This window comes from Moschus berezovskii, chromosome 22 (genome assembly GCF_049115385.1).
Source record: "Moschus berezovskii isolate FMDL1 chromosome 22, NW_MosBer_1.0, whole genome shotgun sequence".
NCBI classification, from domain to species: Eukaryota; Metazoa; Chordata; class Mammalia; order Artiodactyla; family Moschidae; genus Moschus; species Moschus berezovskii.
In genome coordinates this window covers 8,108,013-8,128,423 of record NC_142481.1, presented here as the reverse complement: position 1 = coordinate 8,128,423, position 20,411 = coordinate 8,108,013, and the positions used below count along the sequence as shown (strand labels likewise).

General features: G+C 47.7%; 1 protein-coding gene across 1 annotated transcript; it reads right to left on the bottom strand.

Moving 5' to 3' along the window:
• Positions 1-9,001: 9,001 nt before the first annotated feature.
• On the bottom strand, positions 9,002-17,919 carry LOC148774320 (orphan sodium- and chloride-dependent neurotransmitter transporter NTT5-like). Its single transcript, XM_088830057.1, is given in 11 exon segments — positions 9,002-9,499; positions 9,715-9,880; positions 10,365-10,554; positions 10,557-10,869; positions 11,276-11,462; positions 14,824-15,062; positions 15,262-15,372; positions 16,791-16,969; positions 17,118-17,244; positions 17,352-17,509; positions 17,665-17,919. Coding segments are annotated over 11 exon segments (2,391 nt in total). The 5' UTR covers positions 17,888-17,919.
• Positions 17,920-20,411: the final 2,492 nt, after the last annotated feature.

The following is a 20,411-nucleotide window of genomic DNA, read 5'->3' as shown; positions in this document are numbered from 1 at the left end:
ACCATACTGTTTCAATTACCATAGCTTTATACTACAATAAATCTTGAAATAGGGTAGTGTAAGTCCTCCAGCTTTGCTTTGCCTTTCCAAAATTGTTTTAGTTATCCTAATTCATTTGACTTTTTTTAAAATATAAACTTTGGAATCTGGTTGTCAATTTCTCTAAACAACCTGTTAGGATTTTTTTGGATTTGTGTTGAATCAACAGGTCAGTTCAAAGTGATTGACATCTTAATTGTATTGTATTTTCTAATCAATGAATATTGCATAGATCTTAACTTGGTTAGATCTTTGATTCTGTCATGAATGTCTGTGGTTTTCAGCATACAAATCTTGCACATATTTTGTTAGATGTATTCCTACACAAAATGATGCTGTATATGATATTTTTTAGAATTTCTAATTGCTTATTGCTAGTATACAGAAATACTGCTATTTTTTGCATATTGACCTTGTATGCTATGACCTTGCTGAACTCACTTTACTAGTTCTAGTATTATTCTTTCAGAGTGTTTAGGATTTTCTATATCATGTTGCCTGTAAGTAGAGGCAATTTTATTTTATTCTTTCCAATTTGCATTTTTTTGTGTGTGGTAAAATACATATAATGTAAGATTTACCATTTTAACCCTTTTTAAGTGTATAAATCAGTGGCACTTAGACCATTCACAACGTTGTACAATCGTTACCACTGTTGAGTTCCGTGTTTTCATAACCCTGTGCAGCAACCTTGCATTCAGTAAGAACTCACTTATTCTCCTCTGTCTCCAGCCCCTTGGCAACCAGCAATCTGCTCTTATCTCTATGGATTTGCCTATTCTGTATATTTCATATAAACGGAATATGTGGTCTTGTGTGCCTGACTTCTTTCACTAACCACACTGGTTCATCGATGCTGTAGTATAACTTCATCCTTTCCATAGCTGAATAATATCCATGGTATGGATATATAAGTTCAAAAAATCCATCCATCAATCCACTGATGAACATTTGGGTTGTTTGTATTTTCTAGATATTGTGACTAATGCTGCTATGAATGTTCAGGTACAACTTTTTGTTTGATCACTTGTTTTCAGCTTTTTTGGGGGGGCATATAACTAGGAGTGGAATTTCTGGCAATTCTACATTAAAGTTTTTGAAGACCTGCCAAATTGATTTTCACAGTGACTGCTCCATTTCACATTCCCACCAGCAGTGTATGAGGTTCCAAATTCTTCAAATCCACACCAACACTTGTTCTTTTCTTTTTTTTTCGGGTTTGGTCTCCTGGTGGGTGGGCTTCCCAGGTGGTGCTAGTGGTAAAGAACCCCCCTGCCAAAGCACGTTAGACATAAGAGACGCTGGTTTGATCCCTGGATTGGGAAGATCCCCTGGAGGAGGGCATGGCAACCCACTCAAGTATTCTTGCCTGGAGAATCTCATAGAAGTATCTCCATAGCCATTAAGCCAGCCTGTTGAAACTGTGATTTCCCTTTCCTACTCAGGGCTTCTGCATGGTTTCTGTAGCCTGCCATGAAAAGGGCATGCTACAGTCCTGGATGGGAGAATCCCTTGACACTTAACGGGGCTATCAGGCTACAGTCCGTGGGGTTGCACTGAAGCGACTTCATACATCCTGCATGACATTTCACGGTGAGTCTGATTCGTATTTCCATATTGACTAATGACACTGAACTTTTTATGTGCTTTTTAGCCATTTGTATATCTTTGGAAGAAACGGCTTTTTAGTAATGACTTCCACTGCTTCTATAGCACTCCCCACCACCCAATCACAGTTAAATAAGGATGGATGGGTCTTGAAGGAAGACAAAAACAGACCCTGCTGTCTGAGTCATCATCTTAAGCTGCTGCTGCTGCTGCTAAGTCACTTCAGTCGTGTCCGACTCTGTGTGACCCCATAGACAGAAGCCCACCAGGCTCCCCCGTCCCTGGGATTCTCCAGGCAAGAACACAGGAGCGGGCTGCCATTTCCTTCTCCAATGTGTGAAAGTGAAGTCGCTCAGTCATGTCCGACCCGTAGTGACCCCACGGACTGCAGCCCACCAGGCTCCTCCATCCATGGGATTTTCTAGGCAAGAGTACTGGAGTGGCTTGCCATTGCATCTTAAGCTATCTAGGCTTAAAAAGGCATGTCAGAACTTAGAAAAGACAAACTGTTGGTCTTGCACTCCCTGACTTCAAAGGATGCTCAACAAGAATCAGTCTTTGTGGAGTTTGCAGACAGTACATCCTCCAGGTGGAAATTTCACTGAAGTTGATGCTGTAGTCCCTGACTCACACATGTTCCTCAAGGAGGAAAGAGCACTTGAATTCGGCTGATGAGGGTCACTGTGAGGGAAGGGAAGCCGAAGTGACCTTGCAGGGTAGGGGCATTTGGGCCAATACAGAGTGCTGCTATGTCTTCCTTTATTGAATATATAATTGGTACTGATGTTTTGGAGTCCCAGGAGGCTTAGCGGTAAAGAACCCGCCTGGCAATGCAGGAGACACAAGAGACGCAGGTTCGATCCCTGGGTTGAGAAGATCCCCTGGAGTGGGAAATGGCAACCCACTCCAGTATTCTTGCCTGGAAAATTCCATGGACGGAGGAGCCTGGCGGGCTTCGGTCCATGGGGTCTCGAAAAGTCCGATCCGATTGGGCAACTGATGTTTTACGTGCTCATCCCGTGCTCGCCCCATAAGTGTCAGGGTATTCTCCCATCCAGGGACTGTAGCGTGTGTCGTCCTGTTTATGGCAGGAGACAGAAACCACGCGGAAGCCCAGAAGACAGGGAAATCAGTTTTAACTGCTAAATGGCTACGGAGGCACTCAGAAGTCATTTCCCAATACCAGAGCGCCACCTGCCGGACGCACCTGCTACATACACCCCTTTCAAGAAAAGTCCAAGTGAAGAAAAATGCTCAGTCGTGTCCTACTCTTTGTGACCCCACGGACTGTAGCCCACCAGGCTCCTCCATCCATGGAATTTTCCAGGCAAGAGTACTGGAGTGGGTTGCCATTTCCTTCTCCAGGGTATATTCCTGACCCAGGGATCGAACCCGGGTCTCCCTCATTGCAGACAGACGCTTTACCGTCTGAACCAGCAGGGAAGCCGCTAGTAATTGCTGTTTTGCCAAAGAATGTTCAAACTACTGCACAATTGCACTCATCTCACACGCTAGCACGGAGAAGGCAATGGCATCCCACTCCAGTACTCTTGCCTGGAAATCCCATGGACGGAGGAGCCTGGTGGGCTACAGTCCATGGGGTCGCTAGGAGTCGGACACCATTGAGCGACTTCACTTTCACTTTTCACTTTCATGCATTGGAGAAGGAAATGGAAATCCACTCCAGTGTTCTTGCCTTGAGAATCCCAGGGATGGGGGAGCCTGGTGGGAGGCCATCTATGGGGTCGCACAGAGTCGGACATGACTGAAGCGACTTAGCAGCAGCAGCAGCACACGATAGCAAAGTGATGTTCAAAATTCTGCAAGCCAGGCTTCAACAGTACTTGAACCGTGAACTTCCAGATGTTCAAGCTAGATTTAGAAAAGGCATAAGAACCAGAAATCAAATCGCCAACATCTGCTGGATCATAGAAAAACAACAGAGTTCCAGAAAAACATCTACTTCTGCTTTATTGACTAAGCCAAAGCCTTTGACTATGTGGACCACAACAAACTGGAAAATTCTTAAAGAGATGGGAATACCAGACCACCTGACCTGCCTCCTGAGAAACCTGTATGCAGGTCAAGAAGCAACAGTTAGAACTGGACATGGAACAACAGACTGGTTTCAAATCGGGAAAGGAGTATGTCAAGGCTTTATATTGTCACCCTGCTTATTTAACTTATATGCAGAGTACATCATGAGAAATGCCAGGCTGGATGAAGCACAAGTTTGAATCAAGATTGCCGGGAGAAATATCAGTAACCTCAGATATGCAAATGACATCACCCTTATGGCAGAAAGAGAAGAAGAACTAAAGAGCCTCTTGATGAAAGTGAAAGAGGAGAGTGAAAAAGTTGGCTTGAAGCTCAACATTCAGAAAACTAAGATCATGGCATCCTGTCCCATCACTTCATGGCAAATAGATGGGGAAACAATGGAAACAGTGAGGGACTTTATTTTTTTGGGTTCCAAAATCACTGCAGATGGTGACTGCAGCCATGAAATTAAAAGATGCTTGCTCCTTGGAAGAAAAGCCATGACCAACCTAGACAGCATATTAAAAAGCAGAGACATTACTTTGCCAATAAAGGTCTGTCTAGTCAAGGCTATGGTTTTTCCAATGGTCATGTATAGATGTGAGAGTTGGACTGTGAAGAAAGCTGAGCGCCGAAGAATTGATGCTTTTGAACTGTGGTGTTGGAGAAAAGACTCTTGAGAGTCCCTTGGACTGCAAGGCAATCCAACCAGTCAATCCTAAATGAAATCAGTCCTGAATATTCATTAGAAGGACTGATGCTGAAGCTGAAATTCCAATACTTTGACCACCTGATGTGAAGAACAGACTCATTGGAAAAGACCTTGATGCTGGGAAAGATTGAAGGTGGGAGGAAAAGGGGATGACAGAGGATGAGGTGGTTGGATGGCATCACCACCTTGATGGACATGAGTTTGAGCAAGCTGCGGGAGGTGATGATGGACAGGGAAGCCTGGCATGCTGCAGTCCATGGGGTTGCAAAGAGTCGGACATGTCTGCGTGACTGAACAGAACTGAAGCTCCGTTGAAAGGGACTGCCTGACCCATGGAGACCTTATGACTGTCTGACTTGATTCCGCCATTTTGGGGTAGGTCAATTATTAAGGTATTAAATGGTTAAATGTAAATGGCATGTTCAAGGACACAGCTAGGCTGATCCTTGGGTCATCTCAGTTCTGCAATTGAAAAGTAGGGGCTTCCTCTTTGGAGAAAACTTAACCCACCCCCACCCCACCCAAACACACAAACTGCCTGAAGCAAAGCTGCTGGTTTAGTGAGGCCTTCGATTTACACAGGTTCTTGAAAGTGACTAGGCCTGGATCACTGCTTGTTGGGCTGAGTTAAAAGCCAGTGGTTGGTGGTCCGGTGGTTAAGAATCTGCCTGCCAATGCAGGGGACATCGGTTCCATCCTGGGTCTGGAAAGCTCCTACATGCCACAGGCAACGAAGCCCATGCTCCGCAAGTACTGAGCCCACACCCTAGAGCCTGTGCTCCATGACAAGAGAAGCCATCATGATGAGAAGCCTGCGCACCTCAAGGAAGCATAGGCCCTGCTCACCACAACCAGAGCAAGCCCGCCTGCAGCAATGAAGACCCGAGGTAGCCAAAATTTTTTTAAGTTTATAAGAAGTGGAGGAGGGTTCACTGCAGTCATCCAACCCCAGAGCCAAATTTGGAAGACACTGCAGTCAAGGGGTCGCTAAGAGTCGGACACGACTGAGCGACTTCACTTTCACTTTTCACTTTCATGCATTGGAGAAGGAAATGGCAACCCACTCCAGTGTTCTTGCCTGGAGAATCCCAGGGACGGAGGAGCCTGGTGGGCTGCTGTCTATGGGGTCGCACAGAGCTGGACACGACTGAAGCGACTTAGCAGCAGCAGCAGCAGCAGCAGTCAAGGATAAGGTGGGACTTCCTATTCTCCCTCCTGTCCACATGCACCTGGTGTTAATGGTTGTTGGACCCGTCTCCTAAATAATCAACTCATAAAGATTCCTGACTTTACCTTCTTCCTCTCCTCCTGGCCCGCACGGCTTAGTCGGGCAGGTTGGGCATCTCTTCTTGGCTGCCTCCTGCTAATTAATCTCCTGAGATCTAAGGGGTAGGGGAGTTATATAGACCATTTTGAGAATTTAGGATTCTCCCTAACCATTCTTGGGTCACCTTTCTTTCTGCTGGACAGCCTGGTGGTCATACCCTCCAGGTGGCTGCCTGGCACAAAGTGGGCCAACTAGAGAGTTCAAAGAGATTCCTGGTTTAGTCACCAGCATTCTTTTGTAGGCATCATATGGCCCTAGATCAGGGGTTGGTACACGACACACGTTGTGTGTGGGATAAATCCAGCTTGTGAGCTAAGAGTGGTTTTTACATTTTTTAAGAGTTGTAAAAATCAAATAAAGAGAATACAGTCAGCCCCCTTTGCATCCACAGGTTCCACCATCCATGAGTTCAACCACACATGATCGAAAATATGTAAAAAAATTTTTAGAATGCAAAACTTCCCACACTGGGTATTATTTACACAGCATTTATGTTATATTAGGTATTAAGCAATCTAGAGATGATTTAAAACATATGGGAGGATGTGTGTAGGTTATATGCAAATACTACATCATTTTATATAAGGGGCTTGAGCATCTGAAGATTTTGGTATCTGGGGAGTGGGGGAGGGGAGTCCTGCAAGCAATCCTGAGGGACAGTATTGTATGCCATAGAGACCATGTCCCAAAAAACCAAAAATATCATCTGGCCCTTTGTGGGAAAAGCTTGCAGAACTGACTTAGCAGAAACTACTTGCTGAAGTTCCTCACGTGGCCTCCCCAAGCCAGTGTCATGGTCATTCAGTTCACAGTTAACAAAACTCATCCCTCCACATATACACCGCAGGACCATCCTAGCCAAGACACCTCTTCCTCCACAGCCCACTGCAGAGGGGCCTGAGGCCCCCACCCCACATTCCCCAGGATCACCCATCTCCCCCCACAGAGGCCACCTCGCATGCCCTCAACTCCCTCCCAAGCTTGTGGGAGCCCCTCAGACCAGGGAATGTAGGTCGCATGCCGGTACCCTGGACGCAAGGGTCAAGAAGCACTTAACCACCTGGTGGGGAAATGAAACATGAAAGGATCCCAGACTGGGAGCCAGACCTCCTCGCTTCTCTCTCCACCTGGGTTGCTGACTGGGTGATTTGACCACAGGGCTGTCCTTTCTTTTCTCCAGGCCTCCTGCAATATCCACTTCCTGAAAGGAGAGGTGGGAGAGGGAGACTGGCCACAAGCCTGTCTGTTAATGCTTTGTTCAAGTATTAACAGGGGCAGGGGGCTTCTCATAGCATCTGGGAAGGTGTCCTCCATGCCAGGACTTCTCAGTCACCCCCAGCCCCACGTAAAACCACCTTCTGACTACCGCTCTGCAGGTAGGACTCATCGTCTACACTGGCCTTTCTTTTACCCTCCCCCCCGCCCGGATGCTTGGCAATACTGATTCATGGTGGCCCTTCCTGACTCTGACAGGGGAGGAGAGACACAGAGGGGACGGTGAGGGTGGAAGGGGGACCAGACCCACACCACTCACCTCCAGCTCCCGGAGCTGGGTAAGGGAGGACGCAGGCGGTCATGAGGGGAGTCTCGGGGCAGGAAGGGCCTGGGGGCCTCTGCCTCTTTCAGGGCTCTTCAAACAGGGTTGGAGAAGCCATTACATTGGGAATGCAGGAAGAAAAATTTAGAATTTCTACTTACATCTACTTTTTTTAAACCAGTGAGCAAAACAAATGAAACTTAACTGACATCAGGTATATAGAATAATGGGAGTTCATAGGTACATTTTCTACCTAGGTTGGGGATGTTTCTCAGAAAGTGGGCCCTGATAAAGGAGTGTCATAGATGTTTAGACATGTTTGAGGTAAATAAAAGGTGCACATGAAGATTTGAGAAGTGATTGGGAGCCAGAGTTGGGGATGATGGGAGCTGGCATTGATTCTCAAGGTCATGACCTTTGGGGGGTAGGCAGTGGGAGAGAAGGGTTTTTGCCCAGGAAGTCACTAAGGGGTGTGGCTTCCAGAAAGGGCCTAGGTCCTCCACCCCTCCCCACCAGCTGCCTTAACTCCATGTGACATTCAGAGAGGTTGTGCTGTGCTTAGATTCTCAGTCATGTCCCACTCTTTGCGACCCCATGGACTGTAGCCCGACAGGCTCCAATGTCCATGCAGATTCTACAGGCAAGAATACTGGAGTGGGTTGCCATGTCCTTCTCCAGGGGATCTTCCCAACCCAGGGATTGAGCCCAGGTCTCCCGCATTGAAGGTAGATTCTTTACCGTCTGAGCCACCAGAAAAGCCCATTCAGGAGACAGGGCAGTGTTATCTAGCTCCCACAGAAAACCCTAATAAGGCCCAAATTCTCTATGCTTCCCTGTTCTGATCTCACGGAAACCAGGTGACCCACCTCCTACAGGTGAAGGCCTCTATCCCAAGTAAGAATGAAGTATAACAGCCAGCTAGCAAGGATTGGAATGTTCTAGGCATACTTCCCTCTTGGTGGGAGTAGTGAGAGGAGAATTATGGGATAGATTCAGTATGGGCGCCAATTACCAAGTTAGCTTTAGGGATTAACATACGTTCTGGATTGAGTGACACTGATTGCTGCAAAGTTCCCCACACAATTTGGCTCAACTCCAGGACACAGAAGGGTCTCAAAGGCAGGGGGAAACTGGGGTCACCAGACTGGATGCTCAGTTTGCCAGAGGTTGGCAGTTTGGAGGGTGTATTTGTAGGCGGAGGCTGACATCTGGGCTGTTTACCCAAAGAACACTATGCCTGAGGCCTGTGCATGGGGGTGGGGGGGTCCAAGTGGACCCATTTATTAACTCACAACATTGTTGTCTCAGCCTCATCCTGAGAGAGCAGCCCCCGAGAGGTCAGCCACCCCACCAGTCCAGTCTGGTGGCAGAGGCAGGGGGGTTGGAGAGCACGTTGTCTGTCTCCATGGTAACTGGGAGTTGGGTCCTGGGAAGTGCTGTGATGCCCATGCCATCATGCCTGCTTGGTGCAGCAATGGAGGTGACTTCTTCTGAGTTCCCCAAGCCCAAAGCAGAGTGTTCCACTTAGCAGAAGTGGTGGAAGGGAAGAAAGAGCTTCTGGGTTGTCCATTTCCTTCCAAGGCCAGATGAGTGTTGTCACCGATTGCTAGGCAAGTTATCCATGTGCCCCTTCCCCTCCTTTTCGGCAAAACCAACTATTTCTGTAGCAAAATGTTCACAAATGCCGCCAGTCATCGGACAGATTTTCTGCCTCGGAAAAGGTGGGTGGTGTTGCGAGTTACTGAACAGATTTCTTTGGGGGGCTTTCTTCCTCGGTCTCCCTTCCCTTGTCGCTGATGTCTGTGGTTGTCGAGATTGGGCTCACCTGCCTTGAGACACGGAAGCTGGCACTCCTCATGGTCAAGGAAGATGACAGGGAGGTCAGTAGAGGCAGGCTGAACCAGGAAGAGCTCTCATACTTGCCCGAGTCCTGGCTGAGGTGCCCTGGCTCAGGTTTCAGCGTCCTGAGTAAGGACACACTTAACCTTCCAGTTGAGGTGTTGCTGGTTTTCTCCTGGGACTTCACAGAGTGGTGCTTCGGCCTCTGTGAGGACACGGAGGAGCTCATGGGTGTCTTTTTAGACATTAGCTTTTCAAAGGGATCCGGGGCAACGTAGTCCTGGAGGGACCACCACTGGTGGAGTGGGTGGACTGGAATCGGCAGGAAGGTGAGGATGCTGAGGAAGATGACCCAGCCCAGGCTGTTCTGCGGGTAGAGATGTTTTACTTCCTGGCTCTGGGGGCAGAGAGAGAGAGACCAGGGTGGGAGGGAGAGGCAGCGGCGGTGAGGTCTCAGTCCACGTGATGCTGGGGGTCAGATTTCCCAGGGGCTGGCAGGCTGGTCAAAGGGTCCCTGGGGACCATAGGAACCCAGACTTGGGGTCCTGCAGGGTGTCCTCTGACAAGGGGTCCCCAAGGTGGGAGTGGGAGGCCCGGGCGGGGCGGTCTCACCCCACTGGTATTCCAGGCAGTGTAGTAGAGGTGTGTCCCCTTGTAGAGCTGCATGAGGCAGATGGTGAGGAGGGCCAGCAGCCCTGGCAAGGTCACGTAGCACCACAGGAATGAGGAGAAGGGCCACAGAGGGCGGCCCATCTCACTGAACATCTCTTCCCTGAACCTGGGGTGGGGGCGATGGTAAGGGACGTTTGGAAGGGAGCCCTCCTCTGGCCCCCGGGGCCTGGGGCCCTTAGGAGGGTGGGCTTTCCAGGCGTCTGGTTCTCTCACAAGTTCTCAACATTTAAGAGCTGCCAAGTCCTGCCAGGCCCTCCTTGGGGTTGGCTCTTACATCTAGTCTCCCCATGGGAAACACTCCCCACCCCCAATCCTGGGATAATGCATCGCTCCCAGCCTTTTGTCTTCAGAATAGCCCATGTGGCCAATGGCAGGGTCCCTGAGTCCCCTGGATCCTGACTGCTTGTTCCATTAGGGCCCCCCAGCCTCAGATTCCCTCAGATCACTCCCTCCTGTACCCCTGCACCCTCAGCCACACCTCCCTGCTGTGGGAAAGACTGAGGGACCAGACCAGGCCCCAGCTCTCCTCAGAGACCCAGGGTGGGGTGGGGTTCCCTGGCTGGGCAGACCCTGGGGGCTTGGGCGTTCACCTCCCAGCTCCGTAGATCCAGGCCAGGGCCATGTTCTGGAAGACCACGGTGATGACGAGGGTCAGTGGGACCAGTAGGTCATCAAACAAGTACATTATGTAGCTGCCAGCACGACTGGTGAAGACGAGGCTGCCCAGAAAACCTCCCAAGCAGACGATCGCTAAGGCAGGGGCAGGTTTGGCCACACTTGAGGTCTATGTGTAGGGCTGGGTTCAGGGGTCAAAGTAAGCCCTGGAGACTGGGGGTGGCTGGATAAGGAGGGACCAAAGGCAAGGCTGTCACTGGGGTGAGAATCCACAGTACCTGAGAATATCCTGGGATAATTCCTGAAGATGGAGATGGAGTTCTGGAGGGGAAAGATAATGCCTTCCAAGAGCCTCATCAAGTTGCTCAAGCCTATGATGAGCAGGGCCATGAAGAAGAGGATGGCCCAGCAAGAGGAGCCAGGGAACAACGAGACGACTTGGGAGAAGGCTGCAAGTGCCAGGCCGGGGCCCTCCATGAACTGTGGGGGAGAAGGGCTCTGAGGCAGTGGTGGGTCTGGATGCGGGGAGGGAAATGGTGCAGTGATCGATTAACAATGTCTGCCTTGGGTGGAAGAAAGAGGCCAGAGTGGTGATGGATGGTCCGAGTGCCCTTCTTGGTTTCAGGAGCCATGTGAGCTTAACCTCTTGAGGCCTCGGTTTCCACCTCTAATATATGGGGATCCTGAGGTCAATGTGAGGGACAGTTTCCCCAGAGGCCTTGGCACATATGAAATGGTGGTGGGAAAGTGATTATAACGGTTACTTTGCCTCAGAAGATGATTAGGTGGCCCCCCACCCCGGCCAAGGACCCTAGGAAATGCAGATCCCTAGGTCCTCTGGGGCCGTTAAGGACTCCCAACTCCCCTCCTGTTCCCAAACACGCACCATTTCCTTCTGCACCTTGATGCTGCAGGATGGGGATAGGTGGATGACCTGTTGCCGGAGATGGCCCGGGAGACTGTTGATCCATTTTATGTAGTCCAGGGTGGGCAGCAGCAGGATGTCTTTTGGGGGCTTGGCGTTCTGAGGCAGCACCCCCTCGTCTATCAGTTGCATCAGCTTTGAGACGCTCCTGAAGCGGGGAGAGAGCTGACTGCAGGCCAGGGATGTCAAGGGCTGAAGGGGAAAGTGAGCTGCCCAAGATGAGCGCCACTGAGTAACAAGGGCAGGGACCGGCCGCTGACCACATGGACTTGGGGCCAGCTGGCCTGGGGGTCCCACCTAAGCGGCAGGAGATGCTACATTTGTGGTAGCTAATTCCTCAGTGTTATGAATTGTGTTTCCCCGCCTCCCAGATTCACCCGGTGCAAGTCCTAATCCTCCGCTACCTCAGAAAGGGACCTTATTTAGAAATAAGACTGGTGTGGAAGTAATTAAAGATGAGGTTGTATTGTCGTGGTGAGGGGCCCTAATCCATTGTGACTGGTGTCTTTCTATAACAAGAGGAAATTTGGACACACACACACACACGGACGTGGAGAAGAACACCATGTGAGAATGCCAGTGAGATCTACAAGACAAGAACACCAAAGACGGCCAGCAAATCGCCAGAAGAGGCACGGGGCTCCTTACAGCCCGAGGGAGAACACAGCCCTGCCAGCGGGTGGAGCGAGGACTTCTGGCCTCCAAAGCTGTGAGACAGTATATTTCTGTTGTTTGAGCCACCCAGTTTGTGGAACTTTGTTATGGCAGCCCCAGAAAATGAATACACTCAGGATTTTCTCTTTTGGGACCTTAAGTTTGGAGTGCTGGGTTCATCAGGCCCGTTCATAATACGCTTTCCTCAACCAGCACAGCGGAGTGGTGTGTTAGATCTTTCTCCTCCTTCATTTTTTAAAAAAACTCTTTATTTTATTGGCTGTGTCAGGTCTTAGTTGCCGTACATGGGCCCTTCCATTGAGGCACACAGGCTTAGCTGCCCCACAGCATATGGGATCTTAGTTCCCCAACCCGGGATCAAACCCGAGTCCCCTGCATTGGAAGGCAAACTCTCAACCACTGGACCACCAGAGTGGACCACCACTGGACCTCCTTCATTTTTGAATTTCACTCTTTCCTCTGCTTCTATAGCGACTCACTTTCATGTGTTCAAATATGGATATTACTTAGTGGAAAAAATACATTGTTTTGTGTGTCATCACTGATGTGTTGTTGTGCTATAAACAGCATTCTGTGTCCTACTTTTTTCTTTTTTCTTTCTTTTGCTGATAGCTATACGTTGCGGAATGTACACCAAGTTTATTGCTCCTGACTGCTGGATTGTACTGCATAATACTTATTTACATTCCAAGTAGTATGTCTCCAACTTGTTTTTTTTTTCAAGATCGTTTTGACTAATATACATCCTTTGCATTTCCATATACATTTTAGAGTGATCTTGTCAGTTCTATGGTAAAGTTTGCTAGGATGTAAACTGCCATTTCACTTTGGGGAGAACTTATATCCTAACATGAATGATTCTTCAAATCCATGAACATAGCTCTTCACTTATTTAGGTCTTTCTCTCAGCAATGCCTTGTAATTTTCAGTATGGAGATCTTGCACATCTTCTGTTAAGTTTAGCCTTAGTATTTGGTGGGTTTTGATGCTAATGTAAATGGTTTTGCTTCTTTAAATTTTAATTTAACTGCTGTTTGCCGTTAGCGTGGAGAAAATTTTGTTTGTGTATGGTGACTTTTATTTTTGTGACTTTCCTAAATGCTCTTACTTATTTTAGTATTTTTTTTTTGAGATTAAAGGTTTTCTAAGTACACTTATGCCATTTGTGAATAAAGACAGTTTTAGTTCTCTCTATGCTCTGTTCTTTTTATGTGCCTTGTTCGCCTCCTTTCACTGCTAGGAACTTCACTAGAATATTGAAGAGATGTGATGAAAAGAGATACCCTTGTCTTGTTTTTAATATTAGAGGAAAATGTTCAATAATTAACCATTAAGAATGACATGGACTTCCCTGGCAGTGGTTGAGTTTCCGCCTGTCAATCAGGGGGCGTGGGTTGGATCCCTGGCCTGGGAGGATTCTACAGGCCACAGAACAGCTGAGCCCATGCCGCCACGACTACTGAGCCTGGACTGTAGAGTCTGCGAGTCTCCACTACCGAGCCCAGGCGCCCTAGAGCCTGCGCTCCGCAACAGGGGAAGCCACTGCAATGAGAAGCCCACCGCAGCTGGAGAGTAGCTCCTGCTCACTACAACTAAAGAAGGCTTGTGTGCAGCAAAGACAACCCAGTGCAGCCATAAATGAAATGAAATAAATAGATTTAAAAAAAAAGGATGGTGGTAACTGTTTTTCTGTTCTCGATATCCTTAACACAATGGTTTTCAACAGGGGCTGATACGCCCATCTTTTCCCCCAGGAACATTTAACGTCTGGAGACAGTTTTGGTTGTTACAACTGAAGCCGGGGAGGGCACTGATATCTGGAATCTAGTAGGTTTGACGTATGTCTCTTATTATTTTGTTTTTGATGATTACGCTAGAGCTGTGCTGTCTACAGCAGCCACTAATGAGATGTGGCTTGAGTACTTGAAATATGACTAATACAACTGAGAAACTGAATTTTAAATTTTATTTAATTTTAATTAATTTAAAGAAGCTAGGTTATTCAGTTATTGAAAAACTAGCAAGTATGTTCAGAACAGCTTAGATAGGTGAAATTATTTTTTCTGTACTTTTTATGAAATCTAAATACAAACCGGGTATTTCCCTAAAGCCTGAAGAATTTCCTTTAGTAGTCCCTTGGTATAGATTTAGTTCTTTAAATATTCTTGGGTCCACTGTACTTCAATAACTGTATAGCAAAGTATGATTTTTATTTTATCTACTAAAAAATGCTGTTACTGTACAAATATGGACTTTTGCATCCTTCAATATCTTAACTGGAAGAAAAATTCCACTTTGAGGGTTTAAAAAAATCCCAGTGCCTGAATGCACTCCAGACCAAGTAAATGAGAATTTCTGCAGGGTTGAGGGGGAGGTGGGGGGCTGGGGTCGGGGCACACAGACATAAGCATTTTCTAAGGCTTCCCAAATGATTCCAGTGTACAGCCTGGGCCACAGCCACTGTCTCTGGCTCAGAATGCTCTAATGGTTCTCTCTGTGAGTTAAACAATTGATTCTGAAAACTTCTCTACACCATTTGCAGTTTATAGAAACCTTTGGACAGTCGTGGAATCTACCTGACCCAGGGCTTGAACCTGGGTCTCCTGCATGGCAGGCGGATTCTTTACCGTCCAAGCCACCAGGCAAGCCCAGTCTTTGGATGGATATTAGTCTATTCCCTTCTAGCTGTTTTTCTCTGAGAGTAATGTGATATTATTATTGTTGTTGTTGTTGTTATTGGAGAGGTTTGAGTCTGAAGGTCCATGAGGCTGGGGGACTGCCACAGTAGAGGAAGGGGGACCTCTTTTTGGATCCGGAAGGCTGCGACTACTCACTGCTTGACACAGGCGTGTCCACTGGTGGTGGTCCAGAACCCCAGCACTATAAAGATGATGGACGTAGTCAGCAATGAAGTCACCAGGTTGACCAGGGTCACCAAAGAGGTCACCTGGGCATAGTTGTCACCTCCAGCCTTGTAGGAGAATAAGATGATGGTGCCCATGCCCAGGCTCAGGGAATAGAGCACGTGGCCTCCTGCTTGACGCCACAGGTCCAGCGAGGCCCAGGCAGAGAGCTGTCGATCGCGGCGGTGGGCGAGAGGAGTTTGGGAATGGGCTCAGAGTGCAGAGCCACCAGTGGGCTGGCGGAGGGGGCAGGCTGGAGTGGGAACAGGGGGGACGAGAGGTACGCAGGGGACAGGAGGAGAGAAGACGCAGGGGAAGGAAACTCAGAGAAGGAGAGGGAGGGTGACGGTTTGGAGTGCCCAGCCTCACCTCTGTGGTCACCATACGTCTGAGGCTGGTGGCTGCACCTTCCAAGAAGAGACCTCGGATGAGGAAGCAGAGGAGGAGGATGTAGGGAAGGAATACTGAGAAAAGCAGCGTCTGGTCAGAGAGGTCAGGACAGAGAGCCGAAGTCAGGAGATGTGTGCAGGAGCGGAGCATAGGACAGAGAGGCAAGCGTTAGCAGGGGCCGGCAGGAGCGGAGAGAGTGAGGTGAGCAGCGCTCATGGGGCCGGGATGTGACAAGAGGGAGCTCCAGGGGGGTTATTCTAAGGAGACACCAATGTCGTTTGAGGGGAAAAAAATCCACCAATCACATGGAGGCCCCAGGGAAAGATGGCTTTTAAATGGTGCTGCAGTTGTTGTTTAGTTGCTACGTCTTGTCCAACTCTCTTGTGACCCCATGGACTGTAACCCTCCAGGCTCCTCTGTCCATGGGACTTCCCAGGCAAGAATACTGGAGTGGGTTGCCATTTCATTCTCCTGGGGATCTTCCTGACCCAGGGATGCATTGCAAGTAGATTCTTTACCACACCGGGGAAGCCCTGTGGTGCAGTTGGATACTATCAATTCATGGGCTTTGGTTTTGCTGGCCCATTTTTGAGCTTAGGGACAAGAACTGCAAAGGGGAGAGGAGCCAGTGAGGCTGAAGACTGGATGTAACACCTTCACAGGTGAAGGGGAAAAGAAGAAATGGAGAAGAGACTCTGTGAGAAAATGATATGCTTAATAGGAATTAAATAAAAAAAATTTTTTTTTCTCAGAGATTGATGAGGGAAACTCACCTCCCTGCCACCGTGTGCTATACTAAGCCTTTAATAAAACCCACTTTGGTGTGACTGGCTTATTTTGAAGGCTGCAAAGACATGGTGAGCTGGGCTTCCAGGGATGCCTGGCATGAAAGTTGGTTGTTTGCATAGATACAGGGGTCAGAAGGTACAGGTAATGTTAACCAAGATAATCTGACATTACTATTCCACAGAAGGAGAATATCCAGGTGCCAAGGGGGTGGGTTGGAAATAAGGGTTGGAATAAAGTAATCTAAATGAGAAACTTTGACGTCAGTGCCAGTCAGCTCCTTTAGGGGTTAACGGGCACTGTCAAGACGCAGGAAGGTGGGGTATGCCAGGCTCAGGGTGTGAGGCCGTGGTCTGATCTACAAGGCTGTCTGCAGGTCCCCACATCCAGTGACATGCAGATGAGAGATGGTGAAGAGGGAGCTGGGTCAGCCTGAGGTGCTCTTCTGTGCCACGGATGAGAGATGAGCGGTTCTCTTTGAGAGGAGCAGTGACAACTGCTGAGGGCAAGTACAGCGTCTTCCTTAGGACCCCTGATGGAGTGGCTGCATGGTCACCTCTGAGCTTCCCCTCTGGGCGGGTGCGGGGTCAGGGGTGGGTCATGAGGATTGGAAAATAGAAGTCAGCAGGAAGGTGTTGGATGGTGTGGGGACAGGGAGCCTGAGGATCTTTGGACCTGGCAAAGGTGAAGGGGTGGTGAGATCGGCAATCAGAGTGGCTAACCTGCATTGAAATCTTTAGCCCGACCATCATGATTAAGAAGAGGAGGAACCAGACTGTGAAGATGCCCAGGGTGAGATTCAGGACGAGGGTCTCGACGTCTTCTTCAATGTGGTTTGAGGCATTCAAGGTGGTGTGGTACCAGAAGTGCTGGTGGGTTACAGTCTGCAGGCAAGAAAGGTCTGGGGGAGCCCAGTCCCTTAGGCACTGCCTCACCCGGGGGCGCCCCCGCGTGCCACTGCCTCCCTGCCGGCTCTCACTCCCTGGCTCTTGCTGCTTGGTGCCCCTGCCTCCCTTGCCTCTGCGGGCCTTCCCCCTCCCTCTCCTCACCGGTGACACTGATGTTCCTCACCAGTGGGCACTCGTCCCACGGCAGGGGGTAACGAAAGGAGTTGCTTAGGTAGGAGAGGCTCCAGGTGATGATAATGCTGTTGTACAAGCTCACCAAGATGCACACCTAGGGGTGGATACGGCGGGCCTGAGGTGGGGCGGGATGGGTGGAGACAGGGGGCCTGGAGGCCACAGGGGGTGGGCTGGGATGCCCCTGGCTGGGCCCTCATTCACCAGTACGTTGGCGTAGCCTATGCCGCCCAGCCAAGGGACAAGTTGCTTCCAGACCCGGATGTTGTCCACGCGCAGACATTTCCCCATGATCATCTCCATGTACATGAGGGGAACCCCGAAAAAGAGGAGCAAGAAGAAGTACATCAGGATAAAGCTGCCTGAAGAAGAGAGACAGGAGCTGTGCTCAGACAGCCAGGAGTCCTGGCCCTCCTCCTCTTAATCTCCAGTTAGCTCTGCCCCCACATCCTCAGAGCCTAGGTGCCCCGCCTTGAAACTCTGTCTTTAAACTCAGGACCCAGGTCCCTGGCCTTACCTCCTCCATTCAGATGACACAGGTAAGGGAACCGCCATATGCTGCTTAGACCAATGGAGAAGGCAACCTGGATCAAAGTGTTCTCAGCTCTCTTAGTCTGGGCAAAGTAGTTTTGGGTCTTGGTAGCCAGAATCTCCTTGGCTGTGAGCTTCCAGGACGGTGTTGAGGAAGTGTGGCGTTCTTTGGGGGACTCTTCCTCTGATATTTCTTCAAGGGACTCCATGACTTTCTTCTCACAGGCCCACTAACTCCTGAGGGAATCTTGGGGTCACCAAGCAGAACAGACTTTAAGGAACATGTCTCAAGATACCAGACTGTAAAACCCCATGACAGAAAAAGTTTTAGAGGGCTTTCCTGATGGCTCAGTGGTAAAGAATCTGCCTGCCAATGCAGGAGACACAGGTTCAATCCCTGGTCAGGGAAGATCCCACATGCCTCCGAGCAACTAAGCCCATGAGCCACAACCATTGAGCCTGTGCTCTACAGTCTGGGAGCCACAACTACTGAGTCCACTCGCTGCGACTACTGAACCCCATGTGCCCTGGAGCCCTTGCTCCACAACAAGAGAAGCCGCTGCAATGAGAAGCTCAAGCACTGCCATGAAGAGTAGCCCCTGCTCTCTGAAACTAGCGAAAAGCCCTAGCAGCCAAGAAGACCCAGCACAGTCAAATATAAATAAACTAATTTTTTAAAGAAGGTTTTAGACCAATGAAGGCCAGAGTTTCTATCTTGGCCCTTCTCATGAGTAACTGACTTTGAGAAAATAATTTCATTTCTCTGACACTCAGTTTTTTTTCTCATCTTATAAGCAAAAGATCTATTTCAAGATATTTAATAACTGTTATAGCAAGTGGGAAGTGGAATTAAATCTTTAAAGTACTGAAAGACAATAACTTTGAATTTGGAATTCCATTTCTAGAAAACACATTCTTCAAGAATGAAGATGAAGTAAATACATTTTCAGACTGACAAAACCATGGAGTTTTGTTGCCAGAAGCCTGGCACTACTAAAAATAATACAGATGTTTCTTCTGGAAGAAGAAAATTTACCTCAGAAGAAAGGACAGACATGCAGAAAAGAATTGAGAGTAATTAAAATCAAAATACAAATAAATATAATTTGATAAAATATATGTATCTTTAACATGTGGGGGAATCATTAAAATAATAGTTTAAATGTATAATTCCTAAGCAATCAGATTAAAAAAAATGGACTAATGAAAACAATCAATGTACAAATAGCAAGAAAGAAGAGAAAAAGAAATATAGAATAGATAAGACAAGTACAAAACACCTAATCAGATGGTAGATTTAAACCTAAATCTGTCTCTAACACCAAACACAAAAATAAATAAAGAAGACCAGGTATTACAAAACTCCCAGAGGAAAACATCAGGACACTCTCTGACATAAGTCGCAGCAAGATCTTTCTTGATCCACTTCCTAGAGTACTGAAAACAAAAATAAAAATAAACTTAAAAGTTTCTGCACAGCAAAAGAAACCACAAGCGAAATGAAAAGACAAGCCACAACATGGGAGAAAATATTTGAAATGAAGAGAACCACAAGGAATTAATCTCCAAGATCTATAAACAGCCCATGCAGCTTAATTAAAAACAAACAAAAAAGTGCTTCACAAACAGCCCAATCAAAAATGAGGAAAGGGATTTCCTTGGTGGTTCAGTGATTAAGACTCTGCACTTCCACTGCAGAGGGTGGAGGTTCTATCTCTGGTTGGGGAACTGGTCATGGCACGGCCAAAGAAAAGCGGGTGGAAGATCTAAACGGACGTTTCTCCAAAGAAGACACACAGATGGCCAAAAAGCACATGAAAAGATGCTCAACATCACTAATTATCGGGCTTCCCTGGTGGTTCAGACAGTAAACAATCTGCCTGCAATGCAGGAGACCTGGGTTCAATCCCTGGGTTGGGAAGATCTGCTGAAGGACAGCATGGCAACCCACTCCAGTATTCTTGCCTGGAGAATCCCCACAGACAGAGGAGCTTGGCAGGCTATAGTCCATGGGGTCACAATGAGTCGGACTGAGTGACTAAGCACTCAGAGAAATGTAAATCAAAACTACAATGAGGTATCACCTCACACTGGTCAGAATAGCCATCATCAAAAAATTCTACAAACAATAAATTGCTAAATGCTGGAGAGGGTGAGGAGAAAAGGGAACCCTCCTACACTGTTGGTGGGAATGTAAACTGGTACAGCCACTATGGAGAACAGTACAGAGGTTCCTTAAAAAACTAAAAATAGAGCTACCATATGATCCAGCAATCCCATTCCTGGGCATATATCCTGAGAAAATCATAACTTGAAAAGATACATGTCCTATAACTTTTAAATAAATTGCTTCTTAATTAGCAATATTCCTCCATAGCAAACTTCTGACCTGGTGATTTTACTGATGAATTGTACTAAACATTAAAGAAATAAATACTACTAATCTTGAATAAAAATCTTCCAGAATAGAAAAAGTAGCGAGACCAGCCTAAACTTAATACCAAAACCTGGCAGAGAATTATGAAAAAAAAAAAAAATGAAAATCACATTCCAATGTCTTTCATGAATATTAATGCAAATGAATGTTCCAAACAAAATACTAGCAAATCAAATGCATCAACACATAAAAACAACATTACATTACAATTGAGTTGAGTTTATTCCAGTAATGCAGGGAAGTTTAAAAGTTAAAAAAAATCAAGATAACACAGTAAAGGATACAAGTCATAAGAT